The 16528-nt window shown below is 35.7% G+C and overlaps 2 protein-coding genes across 2 annotated transcripts; both read left to right on the top strand.

The window, feature by feature from the left end:
* Positions 1-8397: 8397 nt before the first annotated feature.
* Positions 8398-12212, top strand: LOC109339333 (arginine-glutamic acid dipeptide repeats protein-like). The gene is made up of 7 exons (XM_019576747.1): positions 8398-8622; positions 8704-8781; positions 10467-10505; positions 10584-11150; positions 11248-11340; positions 11661-11846; positions 11922-12212. Exons 1-7 carry the CDS (start codon positions 8530-8532, stop codon positions 12045-12047), a joined length of 1182 nt encoding a protein of 393 aa, XP_019432292.1. The 5' UTR covers positions 8398-8529; the 3' UTR covers positions 12048-12212.
* A 2791-nt stretch (positions 12213-15003) lies between these two features.
* LOC109339332 (VQ motif-containing protein 20-like) lies at positions 15004-15606 on the top strand. The gene has a single exon (XM_019576746.1). It carries the CDS (start codon positions 15004-15006, stop codon positions 15604-15606), a length of 603 nt encoding a protein of 200 aa, XP_019432291.1.
* Positions 15607-16528: the final 922 nt, after the last annotated feature.

The following is a 16528-nucleotide window of genomic DNA, read 5'->3' as shown; positions in this document are numbered from 1 at the left end:
CTACATCCCAATGAAGGAAATAGATCACATTTCCTACAATTATATATCTATGACACGAATCATGAGTTACAAAATAGGATGTTGGAAAACCCTCACTTCATTAAAATGTAGTTTCGAAGTTACAACATATACTTCATCTTTATAACCCCTTTTTTAAAAATGTCTTTAGACAACTTGCATCAGGAACATATGTCCATCAATGTAGCCTTATCATTAAAGAGCGTCCTACTAACCAACCACAATATAATCTTCCAACTACTTGACAAGTTGTTGCAATTATTATTGTTAGAGATGTTGAAACATTGATAAGTGGAAGGGATATCAAAGTAACAACTCATGCAAGAAATCTAATGATGATCCAAAAAACTGTAGGATATTATGATCTCATGCAATATCCTATTCTCTTCCCATATGGAACGTACAGGTGGGATACAAACACAACAACCCATAATGATCGGCGTATTACATGTCGAGAGTATTACAGTTACATGCTATAGGCACTTTCCATTAATAATATTTATACCATATTCCAGTACTATATTATTTTTATTACTTCATTCAGAAACATATAATTTAAAAATGCCTATTTATAGATTTGTCCCAATGGTCGACCATTATAGCTGGGGCAGGAAGGTTGAGGTGGATCCGTCAAAATCAAAATAATATTCGAGCTGAAGTATATCAAGGTTTACAAGATGTTTTGCATGTAGGAGAATATAATGGAGGTAACCATTTGAAAAGTTAAATTTTAGGCAATAGTGACAATTGAATTTACACACATTAATACAATCATTTATTGTTACAACAAAAATTGGACAACAAATTGTATTACCATCATCCTTCATCGACAGTCATCGAGACTTGACTCAGTGTTATGAAGATGATATGGCCATTGTGCTTAATGACGGAAAACCATACATCTTCCTTAAAATGACATGTACGCCATCTTGGAATGAAATCACTTCTAAACTCCAACATTTTCAAACTGCACAAGATCGCCCTGAATTGACAACAAGAATATTTCGATCCAAATTTAAATAATTGAGGGCTAATTTCATTGATAAAGGCATCTTGGGGAATGTTAAGAGTTATATGTTCGTTACGGAATTCCAAAAGAGTATGGTCATATGTTCATATGCTTCTTATTTTGGAAAATAATGATAAATTATGTAGCCCAGAAGAATATGATGCAATTGTTAGGGCAGAAATACCACACTATGAAGAGAAGTCACAATTACAACATGCAGCCTTAAAGCACATGATTCATGGATCTTGCAACATGCTCAATCCAAATGCCTCGTGTATGAAGGATGGACTCTTATCTAGAGTACAAAACATGATATGATGAATCTGTGACTCTCAACAAACGTATCACTATTGATAATCGTTAGGTTGTTGCTTACAACCCTTGGTTGTTGCTGAAGTATGATTGCCACATAGATATCGAGGTATGTAGTGACATTAAGATCACAAAGCATCTACATAAATATGTTTACAAAGACCCAGATCGAGTAATAAAGAAAGTTCATAGAGATATATATTGATGAAATACAACAATATGTTGATGCAAGATGGATTTGTGCACGAGAGGCCTTATGGAAAATGTTTGAATTTAATCTTTACCAATTGTATCCTTCAATTGTAAGATTATAAATGCACTTGCCAAATCGCCTACAAGTATGGTTTTATGACCATCAAATGATCAATGACATTCTAAATAATGATCATAACTAAACACCCATGATTACACAATTCTTTGCACTAAACCAATTGGATGTAGAAGCAATACATTATCTATATACATATATTCCAAAACATTATACTTGGGACAAAGACAATAAGGAATAGAATCGAAGTAGGAATCAAAGGAGGATTTTAGGTAGAATGTACACAATACCTCCTTCATAATGAGATAAATTATACCTACGTATTTTGTTGAATCATGTTAGAGGCCCAACCTCCTGGGAATACCTACTTACAGTAAATGACATTTGCTTCCCAATTTTCAAGCAATCAACTCAGGAACGAGGTTTTTTAGAGGGAGACGGTAGTATGCGTCAATGCTTACTTGAAGCTTCAAATTTACGAGCACCAATTGCAATAAGGAGATTACTTGTTATAATATTAGTGTTTTGTGAACCTACTGATGCTAAAAGTCTCTAAGAAAGTTTGAAAGTTATATGGTAGAGGATTGCCCTTCAACAAGATCTACCACCGGAACTAACTTTAAAAATAAGCTTCATAGAGATTTTAACGACCTTTTGCTTCTTCACGTAAAACAAATATCAGATTTTGACTTTCTAGCTTTACCATTATAGGATCCTGAAGATAATGTAATACCAAGAATTATTTAAGAACAGTTGTCGTTCCATATTTCTCAACAATATTTGGATGCTATAGGGAAACTAAATTTTGATCAATTAGTTGCTTTCAACACCATCATGAATGTCATTGAGCATAGACATGGTAAAAAAATTGTGGATGGCCCTGGAGGAACGGATAAGACGTTTCTTTATTGTGCTTTAATTTTAACATTAAGAAGTATCAGACAAATTGTCCTAGCAATAGCCACCTCTAGAATAGATGCAACATTACTACCTGGTGGTCAAACCACACATTCACACTTTAAGATACCTCCAAACCCAGATTCATCATCAGTATGCTCAATTAGCAAACAATCTTATCTTGCAAAACTAATTACACAAGCATCAACAATAGTTTGGGATGAAGCACCAATGGTATACATATATACTTCAGAAGTAGTAGATCGAACATTGAGAGATATTATAGGTTGTGATGCTCTGATTAAGGAAAAAGTTGTAATATTGGGAGGAGATTTTAGGCAGGTACTTCCAGCAATACCAAAGGATAATAACACATAAATGATAGTTGCAGGTATTGTTAAGTCTCCTTTGTGGGAATATACAAGCGTGTTACATTTGCGACAAAACATGCATTCATTGCAAGACCAAAATTTTGCTAAAAATCTTATGAGGATTGCTTGACATTTGAATACTATACATTTTCTCATTTAATTATGGGAGTTACACTTTTATTGGCCTTTTACTCATTAATTTACAAGGCTTTATTTGAAATTTAAACAATTAAAATGAAGCTTAAATAACATAAATGACACATGTGAAGGTGTGCCAAAAATACTCACAGGTCCCACTTGGCCAAATTATGGTTGGGCCAAGTTGTACCTCCCAACTGGCCAGGTCATGCGCCCAACACCTGGCTTGGTGTGCTAGTGCACCATGATGCACATGGGCCTCGGTCAGAATGACCCTGCGCCTGAAGCTTGTGTCTCACACGCCCCACGTCTGGTTGGTTCCTATGTCTCGGTCAGAATGATCCTGCATCCAGCTTGGTGCTCTCGTGTCTCGGTCAGACTTGGCTTAGTGCCTCGGTTAGGATTTGGCTCCAGTGCCTCGGTCAAAAATGTCCCACACCCATCATCCTGGTCCATGCGCCCATCGCCATGGTGCACTTGTCTAACATCATGTTGCATCTATCCAGACCAGATATCCTCTCGGATCAAAGAATTTCCTCTTGAATTTTGCATGGGATTTATCTTCATTTTCCAGATCAAAGGCAATCTTCTTCAATCTTTCACTGCAACTCTCAACATATTCATCTTGGATTACACCTTTGATAAAAATATTGATTAATGGACAAAGATAAATGATATTTTTGGTTGACATAAAATATGAAATTTTATGACAACCATTCTCCATCATTAAATTTGATTCTTCATGCAAGTTTGTTTCCAACAATGGCACATAACCCACCACTTCACTAAGTTTCACATGTGAGTTGATAAGTGGAAGAACACAAATTGCTTCTTTGTGAATTAATTTATCAACGCCCTACAAAATTTGACAAATAATTTTCCTTATAATGGTTAGTAGTAGGGGTGAGCAGGACCAGACCCTACCCGCTCATCCAGTACGGCCCGATCATGATCGGGTCTAAATAGGGTCGAGTCTGATCGGGCTGGGTTCGGGTTCAAAAAATAGACCTAGTCAATATTTAGGATCGGGTAGATACCAAGCATGACCCATCCCACCCTATGGTCACTCGCTCATCATGTTTGTATGTGTATCTACTCAAATATGTATAGAGTAATGATACCCTTTTGGTTGAAAGTATTATTTATTCTTTAATTTTTCCATAATATATACATGATTAATAATATATATATATATCATTTATATATCAAACTACATATTCATAATAATAAATAATATTGATAAGTCTTTATCTAAAAGGAGTATGCATTATATTTAATCAGGTCTAGGGTCGGGTCGGGTTTAAAGGTTGACCCGATCGCTACTAGGGTCGGGTTAGCTTCAGGTCTAGGGCCGGGTCCGGTTTCAAAAAAGTAACCCGACCAATATTTAGGGTCGGGTAAGGACAAGCCTTAACCCATCCCAACCTAGCCCATGCTCACCCCTAATTAGTAGTAGGAGAAAACTTCCCACAAGAGGGTAGGAATATGGGTTTCCTTGAAACCACACCACTCTTAACCTCACTTTGAATATCACTCATAGTGTTTGCACTCTTTGTGTTTTCACTCGAAGTGTTTTCCTCAATCACAAGTGTTTCACTCAAATCTCACTTACTTATAAGTGTTTCAATCATGATTTCAGGTTCTCTTTTTCTTTTTGAGGATGCATATTGTAATATCCTTTTGAGCACCCTTGAGAAGTCTATTGGCTCAAAATTTGTTTGGATTGGCTTGGGTTGGCTCAGTAATTTGTTGCGATTTGCTTGTTGATAGGATTTTGGAGCATATCTACTTCTCATCACCATCTTCAATTTTTCTCAAGTACCAATTGGTTTGACATCACATCTACTTCTCTCCTTTTGTACTTGATCCCACCAACTTAAGACATATTCCTTAAATTCTGAAGTAGCCACCATAACTTTTGTGTCTTTTCTGTATGAAATACAATTGATGATTTTCTCTACATTTAATTCCCACTTCAAATAGGTTTTTTGATCATTCTTGCCAATAAAGATTGGAACCTGTATTTTGGCTTCTTTTTTGGGAAGTTTCCTATCCAACTCTAGCCTCATTTGCTCTATTTGGTTTTGGAAGGCTTGGAATTGGTTGGCATCATAGCATACAATGTGGATGTGTTAGGACTTGTTTTGACACTTGACACGTTTGACTCAAAACTTTTTAATTTTTGACTCATTTTAACACTTTTTGGTTTTGGATAATTTTGGTTGACTCGTGTTTGACACTTTGGTTTTTGACTTGAAACTTTTGTTGGACACTTTGCCTCTGATGCCACCTATGGTGAACCCTTTTTGGAAAGTTCTTTGTTTCACGATCGTTCTTGGATGGCGTATTAGCTTTAGCCAAGTTTACTTGAAACATGGCCTAGGCTAGACAAGTTTTGGCCGAGTCAATGTAAGAACTGACCAAGTTTGTTTGTGATTTGGCATAGCCAAATAAAGTATAATTTTGGAAGTGGAAATAAACTTGATTGGATAAAAGAAACAGAGAAGATATGAAGATGATGGTGCCACAAACAAGTGAGTTGTTTGATAAGCCAATTGTTAATCGCCACAAGGAAGGATCCTTGATAAGATTTCTAATTTTTCGTTCATCCAAGAATGAATATTAGAAGCCTATGCTCAACTAATAAAGGAAATCAATTCCTAATATTTTATGCAAATTCCAAAACTACTTTATTCATCAAGTTGCGTGCATACATATAGGGGTTTGGCCTAGTTTGACCTCCACGAATTTACATGGAATTAAAAGACATAACTTTCCTTATTTAAGACATTACTTTAAGATTATCCATCATAGGATGCTTATTGACTAAGAACCTACACATTAACAAAGCCTTATACATGTGATTCACGACCATGACTATGAAATATATTTTCCACATGTTTAATTTTCGTACTTAATACATTAATGAAAGAACTAATGTGAGCACAAAGGATGTTTTTTTGCTTCATTGCCTCATGTGTCTTTCTTAAGTCTATGAAGAGCATTGGATTCTATTTTGTGTTATTCTTCTATGTTATCTACAGTTTGAATGAGTTAATAAGCCTTGGACTCCTTTGTTGCATTGATGCCACGATTGGGTGCTTAATGAGCCTTGGGCTCCTTGCCATATTGACTCTACGGCTAAGCATTAGATATAGGAGTTAATCATGAAATAATTCCTCCATCAAGTCTCCTATGGCTAGCATAAATGTTGGCTTGACATATGATTCCATCTTGAATAATTTCCTTGAGCACTTCACCTTGACCATGACTCACACACAACTAACATATAAGATAATGATTTAGAACATGAAACAATGGTCCATAAAGAGTGACCAATGACTAGCTTGTGTGTTGGCTAACATTTGATGCCATGCTTGAAGAATTCCTCACGTGCCCGCTTGGGGAAATTGAGTGCCACAGTTCAGACCATTGACTAATAAGTGTCCATGGCTTGACATTTTAATACTAGCCACTCTCCTCATTTAATTATGGGATTTACACTTTAATTAGATTTTTACTCATGAATTTAAAAGGCTTTATTTGAAATTCAAACAATTAAAATGAAGTTGAAATAACTTAAATGACATGTGTGAAAGGTGTGCTAAAAATACTCACAGATCCCACTTGGTTTATTAAACCAAGTTGGCCAAATTATGGTTGGGCCAAGTGGTACCGCCCAGATGGCCATGTCATGCGCCAGCGCCAAGCTTGGTGCGTCAGTGCTCCATGATGCACATGAGCCTCGATGAGAATGACCCTCACCCAATGCCTATGTCCCATGCGCCCCACACCTGGTTGGATCCTTTGTCTCTGTCAAAATGACCATGCATCCAGCTAGGTGCTCATATGTCTCGGTCAGACTTGGCTTAGTACCTCGGTCAGGATTTGGCTCTAGTCCCTCGGTCAAAAATGTCTCACGCCCAGCGTCCTGGTCCATGCAGTCAGCGCCCTGGTGCACCTGTCCAACATCCTAGTGCATTTGTCTAAGCCAGATGGCCCTACTTCTGGTTGGCTAGGTTAAAAGCTTTGTTTGGCTTGGTCAACTTCTCGGCCAATGTTAGATTTTTGGCTCATGCCTATCATGAGGCATGTTATGGACTTGATCCATGGAAATTGGATAACCCCTCCTTGGGTCACATCAGGGACTTATATGAATATGTTAGATGTGGAAATCCTAAATGACCAACATGCTGGACATAGAGCTTTTCTGCCTAGGATTAAACTTAAAATATGAGACAATGTATGACGCCCTTTTGTTCTTATGAGAAAGCAATTTCATGTGCGATTAAGTTTTGCACTCACAATAAATAAGGCACAAAGACAAATCATTACCAATGTAGGCATTTATCTTCCTAAACATGTCTTTGGACATGAACAACTATATGTTCCTTTATCAAGAAGGGTTTCAAAAGCTACCACAAAAATTCTTATTAAAGAATGAAAAATTCAAGGGGGAGAGATGATTTCACAAAGAATATCGTTTTTAAAGATATTTTATTGTCTTGACTTTATGTTATTGATGCTACTATATACATCTACATTTATGTGACAATCATACTTCAATGACAACCAATGATTATAAGGAACAATCCAACGGTTTTCAACACTAACACCTCTAATGAGATTCACAAGTTAACCATGTCATCTTTTGTACTCTTCATAACAGTTGTTATTTCTTCACTGTTTATTTTTCAGTTATAAACTTATTTCTTTATAAGATGTAGTGTAAAGAACATTGTCATTATTACTTTCATCACATATTATTGTTTTCTTCTTTACTTTATCTTACTGTTTTTTGTAATTCAATTACAAATTATGTACACATTTTATATTTACTATAAAAAATTGTATTACATCAACTAAATTACCTCTTATGTTTCCCTCAAAGAATATAGAAATTTTAGGATTCAATATAATTCGACATTGTGACTTTAATATTCAATAACAATACTCTAAAGATAAAATTGTTTCTCAATTTCATCCTATAAAAGAAAAGTCATTGCTTGGTTTATCGTGTCTATTACTTTATTCAATCATTATTATAAAAATAAGAATGCATTTAACAAACATTTCATGAAGACCTTATATATTTCGTTCTAATAAATTTATTAGAATGATTACGCCCTAAAAATACATTTTACCTATAAAAGTAAATGCGAGTCACTAAATTATTTGAATATTCAATTTAACAAAATTAACAATTACACAACTTGAATAAACACAAATGTAAAATACCCTTATTTAATACAAAATACTATATTTGATATTTATAATATGCAAACTACACCTTACAAATAATAGAAAATCGGGTTAATGGACACAGTAAAAAGCAGGTCTAAGACGTATGACTCAATAGGCCCATATGGGAGAGTAAGGCCCAGGACTGAACAAAGCAGCGGCAGCGTCTACCTGACTCTCTCTTCCATGGTGTTTGGGACAGTGTTTTCCACTAATCATTGCTACATCAAATAATCGAATAAGAATAGGAATAGCCGAACAGGGATAGTTTGCGAATGGCAGGAAAACAGATTAGCGGTGAGGGTTTATCGGCGAACATGGCCGGAATGTCGAAGAACCAGCTCTACGATATCATGTCTCAGATGAAGGTATCATCTTCACATCTGTTATATTATATCAATAATGTTTCTTAATCATACTTTCTCATAACCATTGCATTCAATATGCAGAATCTAATCCAACAGAATCAAAACCAAGCTAGACAGATCCTCATCCAGAACCCTCTCTTAACCAGAGCACTTTTTCAGGTTCTACTTCTAATTTTCTCTCTCTTTATTCCTTTTTTCTGCACCGGTTTTTTCTTTTTTACTGTTATTCAGTTAATTACATTTGCCATATATACCTAATTCACGCAATCATGGACGTTTTCTAGTGATTAGACCCCTCTAATTCTGTATTTCATAATTTGTATCCTTGTCATAACACGAAACCCTAAATTTAACATTGGAGGACCCATTTCATCAGGATTGTCAAAAACTTTGTTATCTAAAAATGTTTTAGCAGAAATTATCTTCCGAGAAGCTTTTTTTTATCCTTGCCAGGGCATCTTTCGCCCTTTGGACCAAGGATCAATCCGGGGAGGTACTGTGGCCGCCAATCTCAACAAGTGTTCCTGAACCTAAGCCTTTGACCTTGTATGATACTAGGATTTATATTTGCCTATCCACTGGACTAACTCCTTCTTAGTTATCTTGTAAGAAGCTGAAACAAGCATATAACTGTTAAAAATGATTTTTTAAAAGATAAAGACCTAAACAAGCAGCCTTAACTTGATTATTAATTATTAATTTATTATATAATTGCTGTGTACGTCTACCTCCCCTTACCCCACTAGGTGGGAGCCTCATGCAATGAGCCGTCCTTTATTATATAATCGTTCCATTCTTTTGTGTCTTTCCACATTCAATTTTGATATAACCTGGTTTAGACAAACATTTTTCACTATATTTCAGTCATGGTTACTGACTATCATTTCAAACTATCAGAGTTTCACTTATACCATATGTAGCTATGTAAGATTTAATGAAAATTAGGATTTTTGATAAGAACAGCCAAAATTGAATTGATGAATTGTGCACCTCTTGAAGACATACCGACAAAACTGATCTGACTGGTTCTTTAAGTAGAAGTGTGTGTATACAGCATGTACGAAGGAACCACTTGAACTTCTTAATTGCCAAGCGTCACTTTGATCCTTAACTATATAGTTAATGTCTTTGATTTTGTGGTGATGATGATTTGCTTTATGCAGTGACCTATGCATTCATTTGTTTATTTTCTACACACTATGCTCTTTGGTCCCTGATGTTTTATGTATCATGTATATGTTTATCTGTTCCTCAGACTTCCTTTGGATTATGTACGGAACAATTAGATTTAAATATGTGTATGATGTCTTGTTTATGTGCTGGTCTTGCTCCTGGCCTAATGGTCTGTTCACTCTCATTCTTTAGCGCATGACATGTTTGAGACTTGGGAACTCCATGATCAATCTGAACCAGACCTTGTCTTGCTTATGTTTACTCTAGTTTGTCTCGGCATTCTTCTAGTAACTACCTTACTCAAACATTGGTGTTTGCAAGTGTATTAAATGGAGGCCCAACGCATGAGGCACTCTCATCTGGTGGGGTTTGGGGAGGGTATAATTACCCAGTCTTACACCCACAAGCAGAGAGGTTGTTTCTACGATTGAACTGGTGGCCTCGAGATCACAACACAACAACCTTACCATTATACTGAGGCACACCCTCTTGCATTTGTATTTAATAATAATTGAAGTGTACTTATTTTTTAAGACTTTTTTGAAACAGGCTAGTATGGATTTTTTTTAATGACTTTATGTTGGTTTAGTAACATCAATTATATGAGGAGCTACAACTGCATTACCATTAATTATTTGTTTAACACCAACAAACTTGTTCTGTTTAACCAGGCACAAATTATGCTTGGAATGGTGCAATCACCTCAAGCGGTATGCTTTTGGCTCTATTTCATTTTCACAACCTTTATTGGTAGAAATTTGTATGTGAAAATAAATATTTGCTTCTAGGTTCCAAATGTTCAGCCAACGGTATCACACAGCACTCAGCAGTCAGTACAGCCAATACAGCAGCTAAATGTTCAGTCTGCTCCATTATTGCCAGGGCAAGTTGGTTCGCAGGATCAAGCAGGTGTATCTCAAACCCAAGTTCCTCTGAGGAAACTCCAAAACCAACAATCAGTTCCAGTTTCATCTGCTGCTGTTCCTGCCATGAGTCATCAACCTCAGCCCTTGGCTGCTCATTCTTTGCAGATGCCGCAACAGCCCAAAGGACATCTGACTCCCCAAGTAGCTCCAGCGCCTCTTCCACAATCGGCACAACTTCCAAGCATACCTTCACCTTCTCTACATCCATCTTCACAACCACTACATCCACCTCAAATGCCTACTACTTCCAGTCAGTTGCAGCAACATTTGCAAGCACCTGGATTTCCGCATATGCCTCTGCAGCCACCATTGCCACCACAGCTCAGGCCACCTTCAGGGCCACCCTTCCATCCCCAGTATCCCTCCCAAATGGGTACCAATTTAGGTTTTCAACATGCTCCTCACAATATTGCACAACCCATGTTCCATGTAAGCTAAATGTTTCACTTCACAATTTCATGATCTGATATTCTAACGGTGTGTTAAATTGGTACTAAATAGCTTCTGTCATTGATGAACTTTTCAGCCAGGTGCAAAACCTCCCGTTAGTGTTGGAACTACATTTCCACAGGGCCTGACATCACTTCCTAGTCAACAATCTTTTAAGTCACCTTATCAGGTATATGCCCAACAGCCCAAGCTACACCTGATGGTTAAGACTTAAGACCACTGTTGGTTTTATGATTTCTGATAGAAATAATTAGCCTCTAGGGTGCCTGCATTATTGTCTTTATGAGGCTTTCTTGTCAGCATTATGTATGTATGACTCATTGATTCATCGGCATATCTCATTGGAATGTATTTAAGTTGGCTAGATAAATCCTAACTTGTCTGCAGTTAAGTAAAATCTGCCTTCTTTATGATATGTACCTAATGTTATGTGCTTTATAGTTATTGCCTTATTGGTTATTGATGTGCTAAGTGATAATTGCTTATCAGGTAGGGAATATGCCTTTAGGTCCTCCTGATTTTGCCAATCAAGCCGGAAATGCGATGCAAGTTGATAGACCTTCTTGGATGCCTGGTCCCTCAGAAAATCCACCACAACATTCTGGCCCTCCAGGACCTTCATCTATAGTTTCTGGACAGATGGGTGCTGCCAACCAGTCTCTTCGGCCTCCTGCGGTAATTTTTGTGAATTAATGTTTCGTTTGTATTTATAGTTCTGCAGTCTATTGACATTCCGTTGCATACATGCAGTTGTCACCGGAGATGGAGAAGGCACTGCTTCAGCAGGTCATGAGTCTCACACCGGAGCAGATAGATCTCTTGCCTCCAGAACAAAGAAGTCAAGTGCTACAGTTGCAACAGATGTTGCGTCAATGATGTAATATGTATACATGCCCGCTAAATTCTTGATCTCTCAATTTGGCAGGGATTATTCTATTATACTCACTGATTTGCTGCAATGAAGTTCTGTAAAAACTTATATAAAATTCATGTGTAACAACTACCAAGTTATAGACCATGTCTTTTTCTTGTTTTCCTCAATTTGGCACCAACTAGATCATCAGGTTTCCACATGAATGGGGTTCCAAAACTGCCTGCTTTGGATATCCCCACCTCTCTAGAAAATAATAAATAAAATTGAAAACTGGCTGTTGACTTCTGAATGGACAACTCATGTGAACTTCTGACTTCACTAGGTGCAACTTGTTTTATTGAAACTCGAAAGTGATGAAATTAAATCGAATAAAATGTAAAAAAATATGGTTCGGTTCCATGATTTTATTTGATTATTTTTTAAGAAACTATTTATATTTGATTGGATTTGTGATTTCATATGGCATGGAAATGTGTGAATTAAACTGAATTGTGAAACTGATTAACAATTAGGTGATTCGAGTCTTTCAAATAAGAAAAAAGTAATTAAAGGAATTTTTATAACATTTGAGTAAATACAAGTATAATAGTATTTTTTTATTTTCATATCAAAATAGTAAAATCTTACAAAAGTAAACAATAAAGTAACAAAAGTAAGTAAACATAGATATGTGACAAAGTTTAACATGTTCCATTCAAAAAATATGAACAAATAAATCACTTCAGTTACAACGATTAAAATCAACATAAATTGAATTGAATTACTCATTTGATCAATTCCTAAACTTCCCCAAAATTGAATTGAAGCATTACATCCCAAATCTAACAATACATGAGAAAAATATTAGAATTTAAAAGTTTCAAATTTTAATATGGTATCATATTTTCATTCGTTGATCTTTATATTTTTCAAGTAAAAACTCACATGATAAAATCAATGTAAGTAATTAGGAGTGGGAATAACAAGTCACTTTGCGTGAAACCCAAAAACATTTGGTTGGTTCGATCTACATATCAGAATAATTGCAAACCAAGAAACATGATAAAGTTGAGCCCTCACGTTGAAGGATCACTAGTTCCACCTACTCAAATGAGATAATTATCTTCCATTTGACCACCATGTTAGAGCCCAAGGAGCAAAAAGGAAGCAAAATCCTCCCAGCTGGCAAAAAGATTTTATCATGGGATAAAGGCTGAGAATGTTACTTGTTCTGTTTTAAGCAATATTTCCTTTTTGTAAGATCTCTCCACCTGGACAGTAGAGATCACTTCATGTTTACTTGTTATCCTTATATAAAGTTGTATTGGACTATGAAATGGATATGAAAGATGAACATTCATTAAGTTGCCTCTAGAATTAGCATTTATCATCTCACTACTATTATCTTCCTAACATTTTGGTGCTTTCATTTTCTCTCAAATGCCTCCCAAAACCTCTCAAAAAGAGCTTGATGAGGCTCTTACTCAACTTTTCATTAATAAATTGAAGGAAAACCAGGAGCAGCAGGATGCTTGCCATGCCGCCATCACCATCGTCCTTCACAATATCACTGAAAGACTGGCAAACATCAGGTTTGTACCCGTACTTCCCCAAGATCCCCCACCGGATCTTCTTAGCGAGGCCTTCGCTTCTCACCTAACCCAACACGGCTCTTCCACATGATCTTTGTCTTGTTCAAGTTCTTGTCTTCATCAAAACTAAGTACATTTATGGTTTCACATCATCTTTGTCTTGTTCGAGTTCTTGTCTTCATCAAAACTAAGTACATTTATGGCACTTGCAATGTTTGTCTCCTATTGTAATGTCACATGACACACAAATAAATAGAAGTTGCTAAACTTGAATTACACAATTCACGAAATAAATAATTATACAAAGTTTTAATAAGTTATGGTGATGATGTGAAGAATTATGGAGTTTGGTGGAAGAGTAAAAAGGAAAAGAGAGATAAAGTTATGAGGGGTAAAATGGGAAGTGGAAAAATTGAAAAATAAATAAGCTAACAAAATATAAATTAACTCATGATTTTGGAGCTTCTATTTTTTGTTTATTTAAAAAATAAAAACTTTGAGTTTAAAATTTCATTTGGTTGCCAAACATAAACATACATAGTTTATATTTTAAGCTTATTTTTCAAAAAAATAAACAAAATCTCAACATTTAAGTCTTACTCACTTAGTTACATGGAAAATCAAGTTAACACTAAGAAAAATATAAAGAAGACCATTATTACTAAATAGTAATGTTATGGGTATACCAAAACTTGATCCTTAACATTGACATCATTTTTTATGACAAAAATAAGTAAATTACAGTGTTAGACATTTGTATTACTTCCATTTCTTTCTTTAAAAAATAGGCATCAATGCTATTAATCTTTTAGTGTACATATATCACTAATCATCGCTAAAATTGTTCTCTAGAACAATGATTTAGTTCTTTTACTCTTAGATCTGTTTCTAAATTATATTTTAGAAGGAAACGAAAAAATAGATAGAAGACTTAATAATTATAATAGTTCTGAAATTTTTTATTTTACTTTTTGCTGTACAAAACTTAACTTGCAATTAGACGTTTTTGCTGGGAGTCTTTCTTATTTTAATTAGAGCTGACTCGTCTATTAATTAGAAAACACAAATTAGTTTAAAGAAAATAGGAACCAAATATTTGAATCCAACTATCGCATAATGCTGAAACCTTAACTGAACTTTCTGATAGGAAACCAACACAAAGTTAACAAACATATTTGGAGTACTCCACTTACGCCTCTCTCGTCGCTAGTAGCAACACCTAATACATGCGTGTAATATATATTCCAATTATAGCTTCTTCCATAAGCAACCATTTCCACAAAACCATAACTATCTAAACATATAAAAAAAGCACTTAATTATCTCCATAACTTCCATCATTTTCTTTACCCTTTTCCAAGAATTTTAAGCTCAAAAACGAAAAGCCATGAGCCCCTCACTGTTTCACCCTATCACCACCACCAATATTAACAAGGGTTTGAAAACCAATAGGGTTTCTCATTCCATTAAGAAAACATCATCATCATCACCATCATTGTCGTCGTTGTTGCCACCGAACAAACCACAACAACAGCGTCAACCGGTGATTATCTACACACATTCTCCAAAGATAATCGAGAGACACCCGAAAGATTTCATGGCACTCGTGCAAAAGCTCACAGGACTTTCTCGTGATCACTCCGAAGAAGAAACAGATGAAGATTCAAACCCTATTAGTAGCTTTAATTCGCCGTCACGTCTTCCGCCACCGAAGCATGAGCCAGAGGCGGCGGTGGAGAATATAGTGGAGGCGAAGTATCCTAAGGAGGAGAATGAAACGTCTTCGGTTATAACCAACGAGAATAACGGTGGTTATAGTTCTATGGGAGAGGTGAAGTCGTGCTTCATGGCGGCACCGTCGTCGATGACGATGGAGCCTCCGTTGATGCATTACATGAGGAATTTGCCGGTGTTTGAACCAAATTCAGATGAGTTTATGTGCTCCGCTAAGTCATTTTTTAACTACCCAGAACCGTTCTTCTTCCCATGAAATTGGAAAGAGAAGGATGAACGCCAGTTTCATAAGCAGTGTTTTAAAATAGCCCTTGCCATTGTTGTGTATACAAAAATACGACAGGTCGATGCAACTGTAATTATAGTCACAATATTGTGCAGAAACTCCTGAAATCATAATATTGGGGCTGCAATGGGATGGAATTTAAAACAATGTTCATGAGTATTGAAATTTTGTTATTTGATTTCTATGGTGAAGTTGGCTTTTTCAATCTTTCCAGCAATAAGAGTTCTAACTTTTCAGGATCGAAGTTTGAAAGAATTAATAAATTTTCTTGCTAGAAAAAGGTTGTATTTACAAGGACATTATGCTTATTTCCAGGTATTTATTGTTAGAATGTTTGGATTGAGAATAATGAAGAAAAATATAGCCTTCTTAGGTTATTTGATCATTGCATATTCGCATTTCAAAATAACACGTATTTGAATTGTTGGAGAGATATATACTATTAGTTACAAAGAAAAATGTAGTATTCAGCCAATAAAACATTTGAAAGGCTATGATGAAAAATCGTGTGATGTTTTGAACATGATATACAATCCTCTTCACTTATATCATTTGCTTGTTAGATGTCTATTGCATATGGGTGATAATATTGTGAATCTAGGGAAGAGCGGAATCTTGGGTGGATATCCTAAGCTAAATAGTATAAGTGAAGATATGTAGAGAGAAGACATAGTGAGAATATAAAAATATGAAAGTATAAGTGTAAACTTCCTTATGAGCGAGGCTATTTATAGAGAGGTTGAGTGAATTATATTACATAGTAGATTGCTTTAACCATGACGAGTTGTGTCAAGTCTGTGTAGACTGACATGGGTTGCTTTATTTAGGGTGGATCACTTTCTATCTAGACTGTTGTAATCGTATATTAGGTCTGTATTTGTTATATAGTAGA

The sequence above is a fragment of the Lupinus angustifolius genome, unplaced genomic scaffold (genome assembly GCF_001865875.1).
Source record: "Lupinus angustifolius cultivar Tanjil unplaced genomic scaffold, LupAngTanjil_v1.0 Scaffold_71_6, whole genome shotgun sequence".
NCBI classification, from domain to species: Eukaryota; Viridiplantae; Streptophyta; class Magnoliopsida; order Fabales; family Fabaceae; genus Lupinus; species Lupinus angustifolius.
Note: the sequence above shows the minus strand (reverse complement) of the source record. Positions and strands in the feature narration are given on the sequence as shown.